The sequence below is a fragment of the Choristoneura fumiferana genome, chromosome 25, assembly GCF_025370935.1.
Source record: "Choristoneura fumiferana chromosome 25, NRCan_CFum_1, whole genome shotgun sequence".
NCBI classification, from domain to species: Eukaryota; Metazoa; Arthropoda; class Insecta; order Lepidoptera; family Tortricidae; genus Choristoneura; species Choristoneura fumiferana.
The window spans coordinates 7,000,349-7,022,316 of NC_133496.1; the positions used below are offsets into that span (position 1 = coordinate 7,000,349).

The following is a 21,968-nucleotide window of genomic DNA, read 5'->3' on the forward strand; positions in this document are numbered from 1 at the left end:
TTATTACACACCACAAATCGGGCATCGGGCAATCGTCGAGCAGCTGCATGTGGCCGCACCTTAAGAGATTACTACGTATTATAGTGAATGAATAAATTGAGTATTGAGCTGAGCGGATGATCCGTCAGTGCTGCCAGCTTAAAAAGTCAAAATTCCAAAATCGCACAAACAAAATTTTTAATTTCACTGTAATGTAACGTATACTTACTTACGTCTTATGGCGCGTCCACACCGGGCCAACGAAGGCCAACGAATTGCTTGGTTGAGTTGATTAGTATGTAGGATTAGTAGGCAGCTATAACAGGTTTTGTAAGGTCCTATAAAAAAGAACAATAAAACAATTGATTCAAAAATTAAATTTATTACTGTAGTAAGAAGAAAAATAATGTGTAGGTATTCCATTGAAATTCAACATTTGTACAATATTTCCTTAACTTTCCTTCTCCAAGTGATCTAAAAAGCCTTTGGAACACCTCACAGACTGCTGGTAGCATTTTTCAAAGCCCTTTGCATCACTGTCCTGAAAAAGAAAACAAATTTTAAGAAAAGAAGTGACCCCATAATTTACATTTGATTGAAAGAAAGAAAGAAAAGAAAAATTGAAATTCAAGAATGATTGTAGCTCAAAATACACTTTTGATATTATTTGACAATCAGGAGGGCAGGTATACCACATTGTAATGTAATGTCATGTATGGAGTGGTGCAATTATTTTTAATTAGGTACTGAATAGTTTTTTTTTTATTAAACCTGTTTATTAGTACCTAATGGTACACCTGCATTTTGACTCTCTTTTTTATGAATGGGATTAGGTTGTTTTGTTTTATTTGAAATTAATTTTATTTTAATAGCTTACATAATAAGGGTCCCTGATGATCCGATCGCCCTGAGGGTCAAAGTCTCCAAACATGAGTAGTTTGGCTTTACAGTCCTTGGGAGCTTTTTTGTTAAGGTCTTTCATGTTAGCTTCATCCATGCCGAATATGTAGTCATAATAGTTAAAATCTTCTTTAGTGATCTACAAATATGTATAAAAACATAATTAAGTAAACCTGTGACCATTATGTAAGCTTACTCATGTTTTACAAATAAATCATCTTAGCTTATCTTGTCACACATATCTTAATAAAATTAATTAGTATGGCAATTACCAATGTATATTTAAATAATTTTTACCTGTCTACAATGATTATTGTATGGGACATTATGATTCTTCATGGTATCCAAAGCCCTCCAGTCAGGTGGATTCCCAACATGCCATCCACCAATAGCAGCACTGTCTATCTCCCATTTATCACCAATTTTCAAATCATTCACAGTTTTCTGAAAAACACCTTCAGCTATTGGTGATCTGCAAATGTTTCCTGAAAGTAAAAGAAAAAAAATGTTAGCTGAATTATAAGTTACTGAAGCAAGATTTTACTGGAGCAAAAATATTCAATTCATGTTTATGAAAAGGAACCACCTAATGCCAGGAGGGAACCAGTAATTTAATGATTCTATTGAAATTAACTAAAAAAACACGACAAGTATCATAGACTTATGCAAATATTGATAAGAAATTTGCTACATATTTTGTAACTTAGGTAGGTAATATTCATCTAAATACTCTATTTATAAGAACGTTCAATTCGCCTTAAGTTTTGTCACTCTTTAGCACCACCCAGGGGACACGTGCAGGGCTGTGGTAGGTAAATCCTGCGGACGCGAGTAACAGTTGTCCCCCAGAGTGCGCACGTACAAAAAGTGGACACTAAATTGAATGAGGCCATGCGATGTGTCTCGGCACAATCAAGTCTACTCCCCTCCACTGGCTCCCAGTTCTCAGCCATATTGCTCCGCCACATCTCCGCAGGATGCAAGCGCTAAAAAGAGAAGCGGAAAAATACAGGCGGACCAGTCTCTGCCTGTTCACCAGCCTTTCTGTCACCCTCCACCCCAACGGCTTAAATCTCGGCACCCTGCTTGTGTAACAGCCCAAAACCTAGGGGATTTTGACATCAAACAGAGGTGGAAGGACGAGTGGAATGCACAAACTACTGGAACTGCCCTGCAAACTATAGACCCCACGGTTAAACCAGATGGTTTCAGTCTACCACGCAAGCTCTGGTGCCGCTTAAACAGACTGAGAACAGGACACGGACGCTGTCACTACTTTCGGTACAAGTGGGTTGGCGGGACTCGCCCTCTGCGAATGCGGCGAGGAGGCTCAAACTATGGAGCACATTGTACAGCGCTGCCCTCTACACTCATACTCGGGCTCCCCTGGAGATCTGTACAATCTGACACCTGACTTAATGTCGTGGCTTGGGACCCTGAATGTGGATTATAGCTAGTTTGTAATTTGCTTTCTTTAGTGTAATTGTTTAATGTTTTACGCCATACGATTAAATAAATAATCTAAATACTCACCAAGACAAATGAAAAGAGCTTTTTTCTTCTCTTCAGACATAATTTGATTGGAATCGTAGTGTATATTTTAAAAATAATATTAAACTTTTACTTGATTGAAGCTCAAGCAGAAAAAATTGCTCAAATTGCTCGATTTCTGCAGGGCTACTGCGAAATTCGAAGTTCATCTCGTACCGTCCCACCGACGCTTATATTATTTAATACCAGAGTGAGAGAGACGGTACGATACGAACTTCGATTTTCGTAGTAGTAGCCCCAGCTGACCCCAAGTTTCTTTCAAAGCCAATGTCAAATTGTTGCGTTCCATATCACGCATGTAGTGTTTTTAAGAAATGAAATAACGGAAAACTGATGGAACTGTAGCAAGGGTTTTACTCTTGGTTTAGTCCAAAGAGTATTAGCACCTACCCACGGAAAAAAAGAATGCGGAGCCCAACTAAATAGTAACAAGTAAGGTCTGTGTATGTATATTATTTTAGGATAGTGCAAACTTCCCGCGGGACCCCCAAGAAGTTTCAAGCATCACCGAATAATTAATTCATGAGTTACCTACTATGACCCCTATAGTTAGATCAGTGTAAAGACTACCCCGTCTACACCCTACCCTGGTCTTTGGTAGTAAGAGCAAGTTTCCTAACTGCATTTTCATGCATCTTATTTGTGTAGCTCTGCCCTTCCAATGAAAGTAGCTTAATCTTAGCTCCGTTATCATCATCGTCAGCATATCAGCCGTAGGCGTTGCCCATAGGACATCCACTGTTGGACAAAGGCCTCTCCTATATATCTCCAATGTAGTTCGGTTGAAAGCGGCCTGCAGGGCTACTACGAAACTCGTAACTCGAAGTTCGTATCGTACCGTCCCTTTCGCTCTCGTATTAAATAAAATAAAAATAATAAATATCATGGGACACTTGACACCAATTGACCTAGTCCCAAACTAAGCAAAGCTTGTACTATGGATACTAGGCAATGGATAAACATACTTATATAGATAAATACATACTTAAATACATATTAAACATCCAAGACCCGAGAACAAACATTCGTGTTATTCACACAAATATCTGCCCCGGCCGGGATTCGAACCCAGGACCTCAAGCTTCGTAGTCAGGTTCTCTAACCGCTTAGCCATCCGGTCGACAAAATAGTATGTGTCAGAGGGACCGCACGACACAAACTTCGAGTTTCGAGTTTCGTAGTAGCCCTGCTGAATCCACCGTGAACCCGCCGCTTCAACCAGGTCGCGCTGCGCTTTCCGATCCGCGACATTTTTCATAGCACTCAAGTTCCCTTGGAAGTCTGGAGAAGATGTGAGGGTTAATTAAAAGACAAGTATACTGAGTACATAATATTTTTTTTTTTAATTGGCAAAGAAATCATTCTAATAATGAATGATTACATTACATAATCACAGGCAAGTTTAGGAAAATTAAGAAACAATATTTTAAGACATGAACATGAATTTAACTGTGGGAAAAAAATACAGGTTGCCTTGATGATATCAGTATTAAACATCATATCATGTGTTAAACTTGTGCCTTAAACTTAAGTATCTTAAACTATATTTCAGTAGCTCTATATCCAATAATAACTAAATATAGTAAAATTAAAATTAGAGTTAAAAACAAAAAACCATAAATAAGTTATGCTCCATTTTTTTTCTTTTTTACATATCCTATCTTAAGTACAAAGTTTATATCATGAGAGCTGCATAATTTTTTTTTTCGGGTTAAAAATCTTTTTCTCTTTTACAGTAACAAATCTGAAGGCATTGTTGTCAAAAACCACTTTTTGTACACAATTTAGGGCTTGCTGTTCTGGAGAGGGATCCGCCAGGTCTATTGCACTGTTGCTTTCACTACTCAAAGCTTTGATGTTCTTAGCTCCATTGGGAATGCCTAAACTAATGATGTTGCAAGGGGGCCCAATTTCAATTTTTTCCAGTGAATCATTGTCCTTTTTACTGTTTGGATCCTTTAAAACATGCCTTCCTAATCTCTCTGGACCTTCATTTGACAGCACCATAGGAAACAGGAACAATGCATTGAATCTTTCCATCAAAAGAAACATCTGTTGCTTCAAAATGGGATTTCTTTTCATCATTGAGCCTATATTGATAGAAGACATGCTAATACCTTTTCTGGTCTTAAGATTGATGTATGCCATTAGTTTTCTGCATCCAGTTATTGTAGCATAGTGTGGTGGGAGCACATATGTTAAGGAATCTAAGGTGTTCTCTCCCCATATGTCTGGAGGATTCACTACCACAGGTGTTGTTATTTTTCCTTTTTTAGAATAACTCTTAACTTGGAAGAGATTAACTACCTGCTGTGTGTCCAAAAGCCCTGGATATTGATCAGCAAAAGAGCTATGTTTAAATCGATCTTTATTTAACTTTCCCCTTAAGAAGATTATTAGCTTCTGCAGATTTGTGACATTCAGGGATTGTGCTGATATAACAAAATCATTATTTAGGACTACTAAGTCGTCATCACAGACTTCTGCTTTTCTAGATTCTTCCTCTTTGACTTTTTCAGTTAAAAGGTTAGCAACAATGGCATCTTCTATAACTTCAAGAGGCGAATCTCTTGTTATCCTTTTGATCTTTCTTTTTTCAATTTCAGATTCAATTCTGTTTTTAAGTTTTTCTGTTGCTTTGTTGAGATTGTCAGATGCAAGACCGTGACCTAGGCGGCGCGCGCCTCTCCTTGGGGCATTTTCTAGTGAAGAGTTTGGGTGTCTTTTCATCCATTTTAACAAAGTTATATATCTTCCTCTAATATGTACACGAGTTTTTCCTGGAAACTGGTCAGTAACATATGAATAATTTGTGAGGCTATCTTCATTTGCCATTATTTGCAATAACTTCTTGTCCTCTTGAACAGTCCAGATGGTGGAAATTCTCTTCTTTGCAAGCACTCCATAGCGCACACGAATTTGTGTTGCAGAGCGTCCAGGCAGATACTCTGACATTTTTTTAAAGTTCAATCCAAACTTGTCGAGGCATGTCAAAATAACAGCATCTTCTTCGGGAAGGAACCTGCCTTTCCTTTTTTCAACAAGTCTAAAGTATTTATTGTAAATCTGGATTTTAGTGCGGTTTTCCATTGATGAAGCAACTTTGCCCCATGGGATGTATTCATCCTCTTTATAATACTCAATTAGTCTTCTGAGATATTCTTCTTCTTCTTTGGTCCATTTTTTCCCAGTAAATGTGTTGCTCATGTTGGTTCTGAAGTAAACAAAGCATTGGTATCCAGTCCTGGCTGTGTTGAGAGCCTTAGCAATAGAATCCCAGTCTTGCAGATTGTGTTCATTTGCAATATCATGTAAGCGGCTATGCTCAACTTTATCCCAAACACTCTTATTAATACTTGGATGCAAAAACACTTTCCATAGTGATCTATACTCGGTGGCACTGTGCCGTCTGTTGAGTTTGTTGGCTACAATCTCCCAATCATACTCTTGGTCTATTGGCAAAGCTATATCTTTTAGTGATTTATTGTTTAAAGCTGTGATTTCTTTGTTGATTGCATCAATTTCTTTTTCTAATTTTTTAGGCTTAATATCTTTGCCGTCTCGTTTTAACTGGGCAATTTTAGAAGTTAACTCTTTCTTTTTAATATCTATGGACATTTTTAGAAGGAGGTTGGTAAAGTTGCTCTTGTCTTTGACCGTCCAGCCAGGCACAGCAGTGATTTCAGAGAAGTCATACATGTTACTTTTGGCCATGAGTATGGTGTCTTCATTATCGGGGGCTGGAAAGTTTGCTTTGTCTTTGAAATAGGGCTTACCGCAGTTCACGTAGCGGAATGTTTCCTGGCGATCCTGCTTGTCAGTAGGGACTGCTAGCTCATGTAAATCTCGTAGCTTTTGTCTGCATTCGTGTAAGCGGCCGACCAGTACTTTTTCAAGCCTCTTTAACTTTTCATCTAGTAATTTATTGAGTCCTAGTGCTGCGTCGATTCTCGCGTGCTCCTGAGCAGACTCTGCACTCGACGTGCTAGGTATGGACTGAGATTGTAGCGAGTTAGTTCCACTAGGACTCATGTACGGCTCAAGCCACATTGAAGAAGGCTCATCATCGTCTATAGCGGCCTGTAGTTGCGCTAAATCGTTTAATTGCGACTCTTGGTCGCTGTCGATGTCGCTATCCGTATCCATGTTCTTCCACACGAGGCTGATAGTAAGCCGTCTTGTTACGAAGATTTGATTCGGAATATCATATCGAATAAAGTAATAAAACTTAAATTATTTATTAGACAATAACAGACACAGACAGAACGTAACGAAATAACAATAATAAACTAACCAGTAACCACAGATCTATCTCATCTATCTACCTTTACTTTAACTAACTAACTGTCAGACAAAACTCGACAAAACCTCATGTTTCTTTCTTCCCTCCAGGCAGGAAAGACGAAGGAAATTAATCCCATACAGTATCGACCAGGCTAATTTACGTAATCCGCTCTCGGTTCACGCGCTAGAAGCTAGTGACATCTTATTCTACTCTACAGGGGTAGAAAAATTCTAATCTACCCTTTTTATTTATTTATTTGTATCTGTTTAAGCGTGATTAGTAACAAAAGGTTAATTGATTTTCATCTCTCCTGTTCGGAAAGTTTAATTTTCATGGGTAGATAGGATAGATGAATATCTCTAGGGTAGCATAGGGTAGAAGTCAGCCTGTCAGCCACCCCGCCTTTCCAGTCTGTCAGTGTGTTGCCACCAATGGCAATTTGTGGCCAATTGGCTACTCGGAATGGAAATCGGCGACGTAAGATTCTAAATGGCGACTGGTCGCTTTTTAAGCTACTTGAACGACAAGGTCCTTATAGTCAATTGAAAATACAAACTGAAATAAAGATGCACAGAAAAAACAGAAAAATAAGACCATGACTGGGAATCGAACCCAGGTCCTCGGTAATCCGTACCGCGTGCTATACCGCTACACCACTGATGGTCAACGGTACCGACACGAATTTCCCCTATGCACCTTATATCTCAGCTTGTTTGTTTCTTACTTAGTCACTTAAGCAGTGACGCTAGCGACATCTATGCCGTAGCCCTCATCGAGAAACTCTTTTCGGCACTCCATTGGAACTAACCGCTCACCCGGACAAGAGATATCGTTACTAAGCAATCAAATTAAGATTGGTTTTTTGGAATCTTTTTGTATTTTTTATTTCAATTCCAAATTTTTACTTTTACGGTCATCCCGTAAAACCTAAATTGAAAATACAAACTGAAATAAAGATGAGGTGCATAGGGGAAATTCGTGTCGGCACCGTTGACCATCAGTGGTGTAGCGGTATAGCACGCGGTACCGATTACCGAGGACCTGGGTTCGATTCCCAGTGATGGTCTTATTTTTCTGTTTTTTCTGTGCATCTTTATTTCAGTTTGTATTTTCAATTTAGGTTTTACGGGATGACCGTAAAAGTAAAAATTTGGAATTGAAATAAAAAATACAAAAAGATTCCAAAAAACCAATCTTAATGTCCTTATAGTAATTGAACGAAAGAATCAGAAAAGAAATTAACATAAGCATAAAAAAAATACCTCCCATGCAAAATTTTATGTACTTTAAGTGGGATCAAAAAGAAAAGAGTGGACGAATAAAAAAATAAATAATTAAAAATAACATGCGAAATTAACAATAAACCTGACCAAGCGCAATGTAGGGCGTTGCACTAATATTTTGCATATCTTACTAATCTTATAGCCCCTTAGTTATGAAATTTGACACTTGATCTGAAATAACACATAGGCTACTTTTTTAGGCGACAGCTCACCTTCGTGTAGCCAAACTGTAGGAGCAGCAGTCGGTGTCCTTTCAGAGGTTTATCGTGGATACAATAAAATGTAGACGGATGATTTCTCAGATGAATCAGGATTTATTCAATTACAGTACAGCAACAAAATAACAAGCAGTGAGTCGACGGACGGAAGACGAGATAGAGAGCAGTAGACAACCCATGGTGTTGTCATTACACAAAAGGTCATAAGGCATGCCATGCAATAGAGATAATGCATATCTACATGCCCATTCATTATCAATCTTAACACTTCCCCTTATGCATTATAATCTAATGCCGAACACAACAAATTGCATGCTTGATGACTCTACATAGACTCTACATTGACTCTATATAGACTCTACATTAACTCTATATTGACTCTACATCAATCCTACATCGACTCTACATCAACACTTTATTGACTCTACACAATGCAAGATTCAAGTAGGTATACAGTCCAAACCATAAAATAACAACCTATCATGCTAACTTAGCATAAATAAACAATTCATGATGCATGTACACATAATCATAATTAGCAAGGCTTTACACACATTTTATTCATCAATAAACTGTTTCTTCTAGCACTTAATACCTTAGTTAGAGCATCGGCTATCATTCTTTCAGTACTCAGATACTTTACAACCATAAACCCTTTTTGCACTAAATCTTTAATAAAATGAAATCTAACATCAATATGCTTAGTGCGCTTATGACACAATTCTTTGTTCTCAATTAACTTATGCGCACTCTGATTATCATTATAAACAATAATGCTTATACGGGTATCTGGAAGTATCTCTGACATAAGGTTCTGTATAAAACATAAGTCCTTAGATACATCTGCTATAGCCATATACTCAGCTTCAGTACTACTCAACGCTACCGACCTTTGCTTTCTGGATTCCCAATTAACTGTGTTATTTCCCAGCTTTATAACGAAACCAGTATAAGACTTTCTATCAAGACAGTCATTTCCCCAGTCAGCGTCACTATATGCACTTAATGACAATTCCTTACTTTTTATAAACAATAAACCGTAATTAATTGTACCTGCTAAATATCGTAGCAAACGCTTGGCAGCTGACCAATGTGATTTCCCATAACAGTTATTATACTGACTAAGTTTGCTACACGCGAAAGCAATATCCGGTCGTGTACAGACAGACAAATACATTAATGAACCAATAAGCTGTCTGTACTTGAATGTGTCATCACTTAAACATTCATTTTTATTTTCCAATTCTAACTTAGTACACTGAAGCATAGGTGTATATACAGGCTTGCAATTAGACATATTAAATTTATTTAAAATGCTCTTTATGTACACAGTCTGGTCTAAAGACAAAGTCCCGTTTTTCTATCTCTACGAACACGGATACCTAAGTAGCTTTGTATGGGACCCAGATTTTTAATGTTAAATTCTTTCTCTAATGTTTGCAATAGCTTGACTTTACATAAGCTATCTTTTTGATAAAACAAATAAAAATCATCAACATACAATGCTACGATAACAAAATCATTTTTTGACCTTATGTAGTACACACAAGGTTCACTTTTACTTTGAACCAAACCATTGTTACACAGAACATTGTGAATTTTTAAATTCCACATGCGACTAGATTGCTTCAGTCCATATATACTTTTTTGAAGTAAACATACCTTACTATGGTCTACATTATAACCTTTAGGTTGTTCCATATAAATGGTCTCTTCTAAATTTCCATTCAGAAATGCTGTAGTTACATCAATGTGATCTATATTTAAATCTAGTTCATTTGCCAAACTAAATAATATCCTCATGGTAGAGTGGCGTACGACAGGCGAGAATGTATCATTGTAATCAATCCCCTCCTGCTGCGTAAAGCCCCTCGCGACGAGTCGTGCTTTATGACATATAAAATTACCAGAGGCATCATTTTTAATTTTATATACCCACTTACTTTTTACCACATTGACGTTCTTAGGTCTGTCTACCAGCTTCCAAACCTTGTTCTTCATTAGCGAGTCGTATTCCTGCGTCATAGCAGCTCGCCAGTCATCAGCATCAGCGCTGGATACGGCCTCTTCGTACGTAGTTGGCTCGAACGCACGACCATTCGCCATCAAAGATAAATCGTAATCGGCATACCTCTTGGGTAGAGCAGAACGCGTACTACGCACTGGACGCTCTGTAGAGGTCGAAGGTCGGGCTTCCGCCTCTGCCGTCACTTCCCCTCCAGCAGACGTGGTGCTGCCCGGTGAGCACTCTTTCACTCCCGCAGAACCATCAGATAGAGAGCCACTCTCACTTGCAGAGCAATACTCTTCATCAGCTCCATCTGAAAAATTTAATGAGTAATTATGATCACGTTTAATACTCTCTAAAATGTTGCTACTATCATTTACAACTCCTATATCAGTACTATCATTCCTGCTAATAGACTCGATGCTACTCTCATTTACATCACTAGGACTACTACTTTCGTTCCTATTACTAATTCCTATGCTACTCTCATTCACATACCTAGGACTACTCGTTTCGTTCCTACAAATTCCTATGCTACTCTCATTCACATCACTGACAATAGTACTCTCATTCCTACTGCTGGAACCAATGCTATTCTCAATCACATCACCTGACAATGACACATTGCAATTATCCTCATTATTTATAAATCCATAAATAAAATCCAAATTAAAATTATTGCAATTATCATTATTATTTTGTCGAAAATTATAAAACCTATTTTCTAAAAATTCTACATCTCTTGACAATACAACTTTTCTCGGGTCTAAACAGTCAGCCAACCTATAACCTTTACTTGTGTCTGAATAACCCACAAACACATATGGTTTTGACTTTGCATCTAATTTACCACGTTTAACATCTGGTACCTTTACATATGCCATACAACCAAAGACCCGGAGTTGACCAAGGTCCACTCTAGACCCAGTCCATACCTCCTCCGGAATACGTCCACCTAATGCCACTGTTGGAGATCTATTCTTCAAATATATGGCGGCCATCACAGCCTCACCCCAAAAACGGCGGTCCAGTCCCGACTGCTGCAGCATGCACCGGACTTTATTCATTAAAGTGCGGTTGAGCCTCTCCGATACGGAATTCTGTTGTGGACAATATGGCACTGTTGTTTGATGCACTATACCCTTTCTTTTCAAGAAATGAGAAAGTTGTTTGTTGCAATACTCTCCGCCATTATCTGAACGTAGACACTTAACATACAGCCCTGTCTGCCTTTCTAACATACTAACTAATTCAATAAAACGGTCACATACCTCAGATTTCTTCTTTAATAAGAACCCAAATGATTTCCTCGTGCAGTCATCCGTGAAGGTGAGCAGATATTTCGCGCCACCCCAGCTACTCGGCAGTGGGCCACATACATCAGAGTGTATCAGAGCTAGCGGTTTATCAGCTAGCACACTTGCCCCTTTAGGAAAAGGCTTAGCGGCCAACTTCCCCTCAAGGCAAGGAACACATTTACCTTCCTGCTGTCCTTGGTTCTGTAACAAAAGATTTTAGGCAACCTATCCCAAGCGACTGCAAATCCCTCTGATTAATATGCCCCAACCTCTGGTGCCACAATTGTTTTGCATCCTGAGTAGCAACTGCGGAACTAACAAACTCTCGCCCTTGTGAGGGTTTGTAGTTCACCACATTGCACGAATTCTCACCTATGCTCAATCTATACATACCGTTTTGTACAAAAGCAGACGCAATCCTGTTAAGACCTTTGTCTACAATGACACACCCTGTCCTGTCGAACCTCACGCTGTAACCTCGACTAATTAGCCTACTAACAGATATTAAATTTGTTGAAAGACCTGGTACATACAAAACGCTACACAATTTTCTTAATTTACCATTTAAGTTCAAAAATACATCACCTATACCTTCACATTGCATTTGTTCATTATTTGCAACTGTCACTTTATTATTAAAAGTCTTCAAATTGACAAAAGAGTCCAGAGAATTACACATGTGCGAAGTACATCCAGAGTCCACGAACCACACATCCTGGTGCACCTCAAAACCTGCAGCCATGGCCTGGTCTTCGCTACTCTTGCTTCTGTGCTTCAGTTTAAATTTTAAACAATTTGCCTTCATGTGACCTACTTTCTTGCAGAAGTGACATCTTCCTTTAAATGATCTATTCTTCAAAAGAAATGCAGTGTTGTTCTCGGAGTCAGACTTCCTGTATTCCTCCTGTAACAAGCGGGCTCGGACAACCTCGCTGGACAATTTCTTTGTCATATTTGCGGTCTCCAAATTTGAAACAAGAGAATCATATTCAACAGGCAATCCGCTCAACAATACCTCTGCTACTTCAGTGTCTTCAATTATTTTACCTATATCGGCCAATTGTTGAACATTTGTCATTATAGCTTCTATGTAATCTGACATGGACTTGAAATTGCAGAACTCTATTCTGTGTAATTGCCTTAATAAGAGTACTCTGCGCACCAAACCTGAATCTTCGAAGACGTCAGCAAGGCATTTCCACGCCTCCTTGGCGGTTTTGGCATTTCTTACGTATTGGTATAGGTTTGATTTAGTAGCTAAGCATATTCTTGCTAGGGCGCGCTGGTCACGCAGCACATCTCCCTCATTAGTACCAGTCTCCACAATGTCCCACAATCCATCATGCATCAATGACATTTTTACTGCGAATTTCCAAGAATGGTAATTGCGAGCGCCTTCCAGTTTTTCAATGCTGGCATGAGAGCTTGCGGCATGCATCACTGTCGCTTGCGAGTTTGCGGCAGGCATGTTGCCACGAGGTTCCAACACATCATCACCATTAGCAGGCATATCGCTCCAAAAAAATATAAATATTTGCGCTTACTTGTGTTCAGTCAGGTGCTTAACCTCATCCATCCACGTTCTTCGTGAACTGGGTATACATAACCTGTAGGAGCAGCAGTCGGTGTCCTTTCAGAGGTTTATCGTGGATACAATAAAATGTAGACGGATGATTTCTCAGATGAATCAGGATTTATTCAATTACAGCACAGCAACAAAATAACAAGCAGTGAGTCGACGGACGGAAGACGAGATAGAGAGCAGTAGACAACCCATGGTGTTGTCATTACACAAAAGGTCATAAGGCATGCCATGCAATAGAGATAATGCATATCTACATGCCCATTCATTATCAATCTTAACACAAACACAATGGGAAACTTCACCCAGATCTGCCCACTAAGCCGTGGTTCTTCAAATCCAGATCGATCCCCAAAAATTTCACGTCCACTATTATCCGCCTACGTTTGGGGCATGTTTGCTCTCCAGTCTTCCTTGAAAAACTACGGGTCCGAGACCATTCCCCGATTCCCTCGCCCCGTAAACATAAATTAATTTCCTTCTTGCTCTAGCACACACCCGTGTTATAAATGTATTATTTAAGTTTATAAAAATAACAAATTATAGCTGTAGGTAGTTAAACAAAATGTATGTTTTATGTTGTTTATTTTAGGTTCTCATCCGAGTACTGAACACCGAAGCTACCATACAACGGCCAACCGATAGTGTCTTTTTCAACCTCGAAATTTAAAAAAAAATATAAACGAGCTGTATTTAAAAAAAAAAGATTGATTGATTGACCTCAGTTTAAATTTGGCTACGTTAGGCTACTCAAGCTCTGAAAAATAGCTATATCAGATTCTGGAGTTGTTTTGTTGGCAACACTGTCAGTTCATTCAGTGGCGCTATAATATTCTCGCTATTCAAAATAGGTTATTATTTTGTTTTGTTCACAAAGTTTCTTCATACTTATGTTATGTAAAGGTTTTGTTTTTGCTTATCGTTATACAATTAATTCATTTGAGTAATATCGATTACGAATCTACGTGAACTAAATACAATGTGTGAACCTGGCATCATAAGAAAATTAAGCGAAGATGTGGTAAATCGTATAGCAGCCGGTGAAATTGTGCAAAGACCGGCGAATGCTTTGAAAGAACTGATTGAAAACAGGTATTTTTTTAGTAAACTGTATGATTTTTATTATGTTTTCAACATTTCAAATATTATTTTTATACTTACATTGTTAACAAAAGTACCTAAATGTTACAGCTTAGATGCCAAATCAACTAACATCATTATTACTGTGAAGGCCGGAGGTTTAAAATACTTGCAGGTAATTTATTACAATAGTATGCACTGCTTGTGAAGCAAGCATTTTAACAACCTATTATTAGAGAGCAGATTTGAAGTAGCGATTACAAGTTTTATATGGATAAGACTAGACTAGTACAAGTAAGAATTTATTTTTATCAAAAAGGTACGTAATAAATAGGATCTATATGTTTGAGCGTATAAAACTCCTTTAGTTATAAAAAAATATTTTTCTATACATATAGTTTGTTGCAAGAATAACATTTATAGAATTGAATTACCTTTAACCTCCTAACGCACAGTCCTTTATAAAGGACTTATTGTAATTCGAACATCAAACTATCATAAATTACATAAAGGTTCATAAATCAAAAATTTGACTTGGGCGTTAGTAGTGCAGTTATCATATTACTTACTTACTCTCCTAAGAGGATAAGATTGCATTGCGGTAAGTAAGTAATAAGATAACTGTAAGACCAATAAACAAGATGATATCTAACCTAACCTAACCTAACCAATCAGACTAGTCATATCCATATTAAACTTCTAATTGCTACTTCAAATCCGCTCTCTCCTTATTATACCAATTCAATGTTAGAATAGAAATATTTCTAGAAATCCTGGAATATTTTACCATTTGAATAAAAAACATGTAAGTATTTAGGTGGGTGGGTATTATTCTTGCTAAAGAAATGTTATTTTTTCTCTAACAACATAACATTTTTATATTATACTGAAGAGCAAACTTAAAAAAATTTCAATGATACACATAGGCAACAAACAAATTTTACAAGTTAATTTTTATCATAATATCCTAACTTGGCTGATTTTGTCTTGTTCTAGATTCAAGATAATGGTACAGGCATTCGCAGTGACAACCTGGACATTGTCTGTGAACGCTTCACCACATCCAAACTCAGCCAGTACGAGGACTTGCAGGAGATTAATACTTATGGGTTTCGAGGGGAGGCGCTTGCGAGCATCAGCCACATAGCGCATCTGACAATCCTGACCAAAACTGCAGCTGCAAAATGCGCATATAAGTAAGATATAATACCAATATTACTATCAAATACCTTTGTCAAGGGCAACCAGACTGCAAAGAAAGAACAAGGCACAAATAATGGAATTCTAACAAATCATACAAAACAACCCAAAGTCTGGAACACTATCAACAAAAGAAAAACTAAAGTAACTGGGTCAAAATTATTTTTAGTGCCTAAAGTAGAGATGAATATTCATAAACACTTTTATGTAATTGTAGACATCTCAAAATAGTTTCGCCACTTTTAATAGCCTTTAACTCCATTGAAACTCCTAATTTTGTAAATAGTATTGCTCTTTTCAATCAACTCATCAGAATAATCCAAACAATCAATTCAAAATAATACATCGTTTTAATTTACTCCTTATAGAATTGGGAGGTTGTTGGTATGGGAGAGTAATATATTCTTGGAGGAGTTCCTTGTGCATCATCCTTCCACTGATTGCGTTGTTAGCCGCTGTTACATTACTTGTGTCTATGGTACCAGTCTGGAAGCATTTTCTAAATTTAACCCTATTACACCTTTCAGGGCGTCATATGAAGATGGCAAACTGAAAGGACCTATAAAAGCGTGTGCGGGGAACAATGGCACTCAGATTACAGTGGAAGACCTATTCTACAATGTCATAGCCCGCAAGAAGGCCCTAAGAAGCCCTACAGAAGAATACACCCATATAATGGATGTGGTGGGTGGATATGCCATTCATAATAGCCATGTCGGGTTCACGTTGAAGAAGTTTGGTGAGAAAACTGATTTGAAGACACCAATCAATTCTACAGTTGTGGAGAATGTGAGAATTGTGAGTATGACATGTGGTGCCTACAAATTTTCTGTCTGGACTGACAACATAGAGTTGTGGGCAACTGGTGTATGAGAGTGACAAGTTGTCGTTCATTTTGGTATTCTAAGAGGGATGCTTTTATTCAATGCTGGTTGGTGATGATGATGTGAAATGTTTCAGATTCATGGAAACTCTATAGCAAGGGAGCTAATGGAAATAGAAATAAAGGATGATGCATTGAAACTGTCTGTCCATGGCTTTATCACAAATGTTAACTATTCGCATAAGAAAGGAGTCATGTTGTTGTTTATCAATCATCGGCTTGTTGATTCATCATGTGAGTAATATTGCAATCCATTGCATTTATTAATTACTCATACTGGTCTTGCCCCAGCAGCAGTGGGCAGTATACAGGCTGGGACAATAATGATGTATGATGAATTACTAAAAGTTCCGTTTTGTGTGGGGTTATAAGTTTGATCGCTATGTGTGTCTGTTTGTCTGTGGCACCATAGCTCTTAAACGGGTGGACCGATTTGAATGCGGTTTTTTTATTTGGAATCAAGGTTTCTTTCTAGCGATGGTTCTTAGAAATGTTTTATTAAAATCGGTTCAGCCGTTTTTGAGGTATTGAACTTTGAAGGGACAAAGTATGCGGTTTTCCAACTTTTTGTTGGTTAGGTTATCACCACTTCATTCTGTCACATGCTATAAGACTGGGGTAGAAAGAGACGGTCTATGCGATCGCGACCGTCACCCCTTTAGACAATACAGCCTCTGTTTTGTAAGGTTAAAGGTTGCAATAAATCTTGCCCAAGCACATTTTACAAAGGATGCTTTTGTTTTAATACATAATTTATGTGGTTACAATTTCGCATATCGTTAAGAATGTCTGTTCCCGATTGTTTTTCAAATGTTTTTTTTTTAGCAATTCGCAAAGCCGTTGACTCTGTGTACTCTACATATCTGCCAAAGAATTCGCATGCGTTCGTCTACTTAAGTATAGAATTGGGTAAGTGTTATGAATTTGATGGTTTTATAAGCTCACGTAAATATTAGCGAGAATCAAAGCCATATCATACAAGTATGTGTTGGTGACGTAAATAAAATATTTAATTTAACCTTAAACTTGTCAGATCCGAAATTTTGAATGAAAGTTTTAAACTACAAGACTTGTTTTTTTATGTAAGGTTTTTAATTTTTTGGTTATGATTCTGGACACGATTCTCAGGGGGAATAGTAAAGTTATAGTAGTAAAGTTGTAGTATTAGTTAGTTTGTGTTTGGGCACAAAAATGCTATCCATCTATTTGTAATTTTCCAGATCCTAAAAATGTGGATGTCAATGTCCATCCAACAAAGCATGAAGTGCAGTTCTTGTACGAAGAACAAATTATAGAAAAACTAAAGGCGTGTATGGAGGCCAAGTTGCTGAGCTGCAATTCCACTAGAGTCATGTATACGCAGGTTTGGTCACCTTATTTATTTTCAATTACATCACAAACATATTCCATCTCTTTCTTTAGTTAGGTTAACAAAGAGACGGAAGTCATTTGTGAAATGTGAAAGAAAGAGATGTAATATATAAATAAGTAATAAAAGTCAATCTTCTTAGTTCGGCGTTCAACCTACAGTTTTGTATATAAGCTCCTTGGTCGTGACCAACTCGATTTTTTTTATAGTCGGCCGTGGCAAGTGGCCTGTTGAAAAGGTACCGTTGAAGGTTGGATATAAATAAATTCAATTTATTATTATTCTCTTTTTTTGTAGTATTTTACTTTCCTCACAGTCGAAATGAAAAGTAGTGTCTAACTCGGGTGAAATTACCCATTTCCCCTCGAACTATTGGCGCTCTCACTTCGTTCGAGCACCAGAAATATCTCGGGTGAAATGGGTCACTTTCCACCCTTGGTTATCAATCTATTTAATCTTCATTTGATAGAAAAAGATGTGTGCAAAAGTCAAATTGTTAAGTTGCTTTCAGGCATTTTCTATGAGTCAACCTACCGCTTTTTTACCCCCGCCAAAGGGGTTATATAGTTGACCGCTATGTGTCTGTTTGTGGCAGGATTTCAAATACCGTAAAAAAGTTGGTAACGTTACCGCTGTCAAACAGACTTAACGTTAAACGATGTACCGTATTATATTATTTTTACCAGTATAAAAATGGTAACGTTATAACCTGTTCCTAAAGTTAACGTTTATATAATAGCGGCGTCCCTGGTCATGATTCTGTTACATTAGAACTTTTGTTAATGCTATAAGATCTACTCAACAACAGTATGCATGTGGTAACGTTAACAAGCCCTGGTTTGTGGCATCATAGTTTCTAAACGAAAGGACCAATTTGAATGACTTTTTTATCGAAAGTAAGGGGTTGTTACCCATTGATTAATTTTAACTGACGGATAAATGTAATGCCGTCTCTGTTTGTTTTCTTTGAATAGACGGAGACGGCATCACATTTATCCATCAGTTAAAATTAATCAATTGGTGGTGAAACAGCCCGTTAGTCTATTAAAGCGATGGTTTTTAACTAAGTTTAATTAAATCATCTCATTATTCACAGGCCCGTTTGCCTGGTGCGACAATGGTCGAAGAAATGGTCAAAAAGACGACAGACGGAGCTAAAGTCTACGCCAACAGTATGGTCAGAGTAAATCCCGACGTCCAAAAGATAGACAAATTCTTCAGAACAGGACCAAAACCAGAAGAACAAACTAAAGCTGTAGAACACCCTAATGTCAAAGTAACAAGTGAAAATGACAATGAAAATGAGGATTTGAATATGTCACTTGTGGAAGAACCAGTAGCGATCAACAAAATGCCTGACAAATGGAAAAATCCAGTTCCAGACCAAGCGAACATAACATACATAGATCCAAAGGAATCATTTAAAACTAGAACGTTTCAGTATGAAAGAACTGAGACTAAGTTGACGAGCGTGAAGCAACTGAGAATGGAGATAGAGAGGCAGTGCAATTCGAATTTGAGGGAGATTTTGGCGAATCTGATATTCATTGGATGCATTGATTTGCACAAGTCACTGGTGCAGCATTCTACTAAGTTGTACTTGTGTGATACTACGAGGCTAGCGTGAGTATTTGACTATAGCTTATAATCATCATCATCATACGTCTCACTACAAGGTACAGGCCTCCTCTCAGAATGAAAGGGCTTAGACCGTAGTTCACACGCGGGCCCGCGAAATTTGAACTTCACAGGTTTCCTCACGATGTTTTCCTTCAGCGTACAGCTCCTGGTTAATTTCAAATGTAATCTCCACAGATAGATTATACTAGATAACGCAAACACCTCAATCTGTATGAAAACCAACCGTGTCACTTTTTTATATCTACCGTGACGTCTCAAGAGCGAATTAGCGATCTGAATTCCCCGATGTCCGCGCAAAATCGATTCAAATGTGCCGCCCGCCCGCGCCGTGGGGCTCGAGTCAATCACTAGTCATGATTAGTCAGTTAGCGGTCAGTCTTTGTATGGGGCCAACCCCGACGTAGATGCATTTGCGTAATCTAGTGTAATCTATATCTGTGGTAATCTCGGACATAAAGAAAGTCCGAAAAATTCAGTGCAAGAATTCATTAGGTACATAAATGAAGTCGGCAGTGGCTGAACATTATATCTCAAATTAATTCATTTGAAATTTGGCAGGTACTCGTATAAAAGTAGACTATAACCATGGGGTTAGAATGATTTCGTCTCAAAAGCATCTGGTCTAAGTAGCAAATTAGCAATTGATCTAAGAAGAAACAGGTCTAAGTAAGTAGCAGTGGTCTAAAATTCTTTGACTCAAATTCGACGAAGCTCCGTTTCGCGAAACTCCTATGCCTCGTAGCTGAGGCGCTAAGTACCTTGACTTGACGCAGCCCAAACCATGTTTTTAAAAAAAAATCGTCAAAAAATGATTACGACTAGTTGCTTTTAAGACGAATCGACACCTATATGACATGCAGTATTTTTTATCATTTTTCAGGGAAGAGTTATTCTATGAAACAGTGCTGTATGACTTCCAGAACTTGGGTTTGATCAAGCTGTCGAACCCGCTGCCTCTTGAAGAGCTGTTTGTATTGGGACTGTCTGCGCAGGAGTCTGAATGGGATCCTGACCTAGGTAAGTAAATGACTGTTCGTAACTTTGTGTTTCATGGGACAGTGGTGCTTCTGGGATATATATATTTTTTGTTAAAATTAAATTTTTAATGCAAGCTTTTTTGCCGACTGTACTTTTTGTTGCCTTTTCTGGCATTAACATCTGCTATAGATCCGACCAGTCATATTATCTTCCAAGATTTGACCCAATAACAAGCAGGGCAGGACACAAGCTTTTAGTAAAAAGTGCAATGTTCTATTCAACATCATCAGCCATAGCCGTAACCAACTCGGTTCAATCGCTCTGTAATTTGATTGAACTTGAACATGAAACTACCGTGAGACTCACTCATATTAAATATAATAACCCGGATAACTCACGTCTTAAATCGAGTTTAGCTCGACATGTTTCGGGCTAATCCGTAGTTGCAGCAGCCGCTGAGTCGCTTTGCTCCGGACGAAGGGCTACGGATTAGCCCGAAACATGTCGAGCTAAACTCGATTTAAGACGTGAGTTATCCGGGTCATTATATTTAATATGATTGAACTTGATTGAATCCCAGATATTTTTTTACAGGAGATATGAGGGAGATGGCCCAGCAAATGGCACAGCTGCTAACTAGTAAAAGAGCAATGCTGCTAGAGTATTTCTCGCTAGAACTGAGCGGTAGTGGAGAATTGTTGGCCCTACCGTTACTATTAGGTTTGTTGTTTTTTAAAAGTTTCTTCATTTAATTTACATTATAGTTGCACTCGGTTAAAGACGTGGATCACGAAATATAAAAACTGTGCACTTAAACTACCTTGCTAATGTCGCTGGGATGGGAACTCGAAACAAAAGATAGGTTTACTTTTTCTTTCTCATCTGACTTATCGGGAAAACGAAGAAGACCGACGAGTCCCGAGCGATATTAGGTAAGTAAGTCAGGTAAATGAGCTAGGTCGGCCGGTCTAGACAGGCTGTAGGCTGCAACACGTTTGAGCCGTAAAAAAAAAAAAGTTGTCTATGGCTGTTGTGGTTGTGTATGGTTGCTGTGTTGGTTGTTTTACCAACCCATCCACCTAAAATTGTAATCTTTTCAGATAACCATACCCCGTTCATGGGCAGTCTACCAACATACCTCGTGCGTCTGGTCACTGAAGTAAACTGGGACGCAGAAAAACCATGTTTCGACACTATAAGCCGACAAACCGCCATTTTTTACTCCCAGCCAAACCCAGATGCTACCACAGAGTCGGTAAAGTCCGAGCAGTGGAAACAAGAACACGTTATTTTTCCTGCCTTAAGAAGAAACTTTTTGCCGCCTACTAGTTTTGTGAGCAATGGTGCCATACTACAGATCGCCAACTTGCCAGATTTGTACAAAGTGTTTGAGAGGTGTTGACGAATGTCGTTAATGTGTCATTGTTTTCGTTGTAAGTAAAAATCCAATTATATTTTTAATGAAGTTCAGTTTACGGGTTATCCTTCGAGCGCTTCAACCGTCTCATTACCGTGGGCACACTTTTTATGAATTGGTTGTAGATTTTGATGGTCGTTTCGTTTGTGTATTTGAGGTTCTGTTCTGCCATTTTTACAAAATGTGCCCATGAAAGTGATTCGGAAACGTTTAAATTTATTTATTTACCCTTATTATTTTTTATTTCTTTAACTAAAAAGAGTACTTTTCTAAATTACGAATTCTGGTGACCTATT

At 38.1% G+C, this 21,968-nt stretch overlaps 3 protein-coding genes across 3 annotated transcripts; 1 reads left to right on the forward strand and 2 right to left on the reverse strand.

Moving 5' to 3' along the window:
* Nucleotides 1–345: 345 nt before the first annotated feature.
* LOC141442447 (low molecular weight phosphotyrosine protein phosphatase-like) lies at nucleotides 346–2,646 on the reverse strand. Its single transcript, XM_074107437.1, has 4 exons — nucleotides 2,413–2,646; nucleotides 1,177–1,364; nucleotides 857–1,018; nucleotides 346–520 (listed from the first exon to the last, which is right to left on the reverse strand). Exons 1-4 carry the CDS (start codon nucleotides 2,450–2,452, stop codon nucleotides 431–433), a joined length of 480 nt encoding a protein of 159 aa, XP_073963538.1. The 5' UTR covers nucleotides 2,453–2,646; the 3' UTR covers nucleotides 346–430.
* Nucleotides 2,647–3,765: 1,119 nt separating this feature from the next.
* On the reverse strand, nucleotides 3,766–6,813 carry Pbp95 (proximal sequence element A Pbp95). Its single transcript, XM_074107433.1, has one exon. It carries the CDS (start codon nucleotides 6,574–6,576, stop codon nucleotides 4,111–4,113), a length of 2,466 nt encoding a protein of 821 aa, XP_073963534.1. The 5' UTR covers nucleotides 6,577–6,813; the 3' UTR covers nucleotides 3,766–4,110.
* Nucleotides 6,814–13,915: 7,102 nt separating this feature from the next.
* Nucleotides 13,916–21,725, forward strand: Mlh1 (DNA mismatch repair ATPase Mlh1). Its single transcript, XM_074107325.1, has 11 exons — nucleotides 13,916–14,196; nucleotides 14,296–14,359; nucleotides 15,181–15,380; nucleotides 15,912–16,182; nucleotides 16,345–16,501; nucleotides 17,093–17,176; nucleotides 17,488–17,630; nucleotides 18,733–19,259; nucleotides 20,158–20,294; nucleotides 20,850–20,975; nucleotides 21,356–21,725. The coding sequence occupies exons 1-11, from the start codon at nucleotides 14,084–14,086 to the stop codon at nucleotides 21,655–21,657; spliced, it is 2,124 nt and encodes a 707-aa protein (XP_073963426.1). The 5' UTR covers nucleotides 13,916–14,083; the 3' UTR covers nucleotides 21,658–21,725.
* Nucleotides 21,726–21,968: the final 243 nt, after the last annotated feature.

Excerpts from the sequence above, each read along its gene's own strand:
- LOC141442447 (XM_074107437.1), bottom strand. The coding sequence starts at position 2,452 with ATGTCTGAAGAGAAGAAAAAAGCTCTTTTCATTTGTCTTG. Across the intron at positions 1,019-1,176 it reads ACAATAATCATTGTAGACAG|ATCACTAAAGAAGATTTTAA; the intron begins GTAAAAATTATT and ends ACATATTTGTAG. Across the intron at positions 521-856 it reads TCATCAGGGACCCTTATTAT|GACAGTGATGCAAAGGGCTT; the intron begins GTAAGCTATTAA and ends TTTCTTTTTCAG.
- Pbp95 (XM_074107433.1), bottom strand. The coding sequence starts at position 6,576 with ATGGATACGGATAGCGACATCGACAGCGACCAAGAGTCGCAATTAAAC.
- Mlh1 (XM_074107325.1), top strand. The coding sequence starts at position 14,084 with ATGTGTGAACCTGGCATCATAAGAAAATTAAGCGAAGATGTGGTAAAT. Across the intron at positions 14,197-14,295 it reads AAAGAACTGATTGAAAACAG|CTTAGATGCCAAATCAACTA; the intron begins GTATTTTTTTAG and ends TAAATGTTACAG. Across the intron at positions 17,177-17,487 it reads CTACTTAAGTATAGAATTGG|ATCCTAAAAATGTGGATGTC; the intron begins GTAAGTGTTATG and ends GTAATTTTCCAG.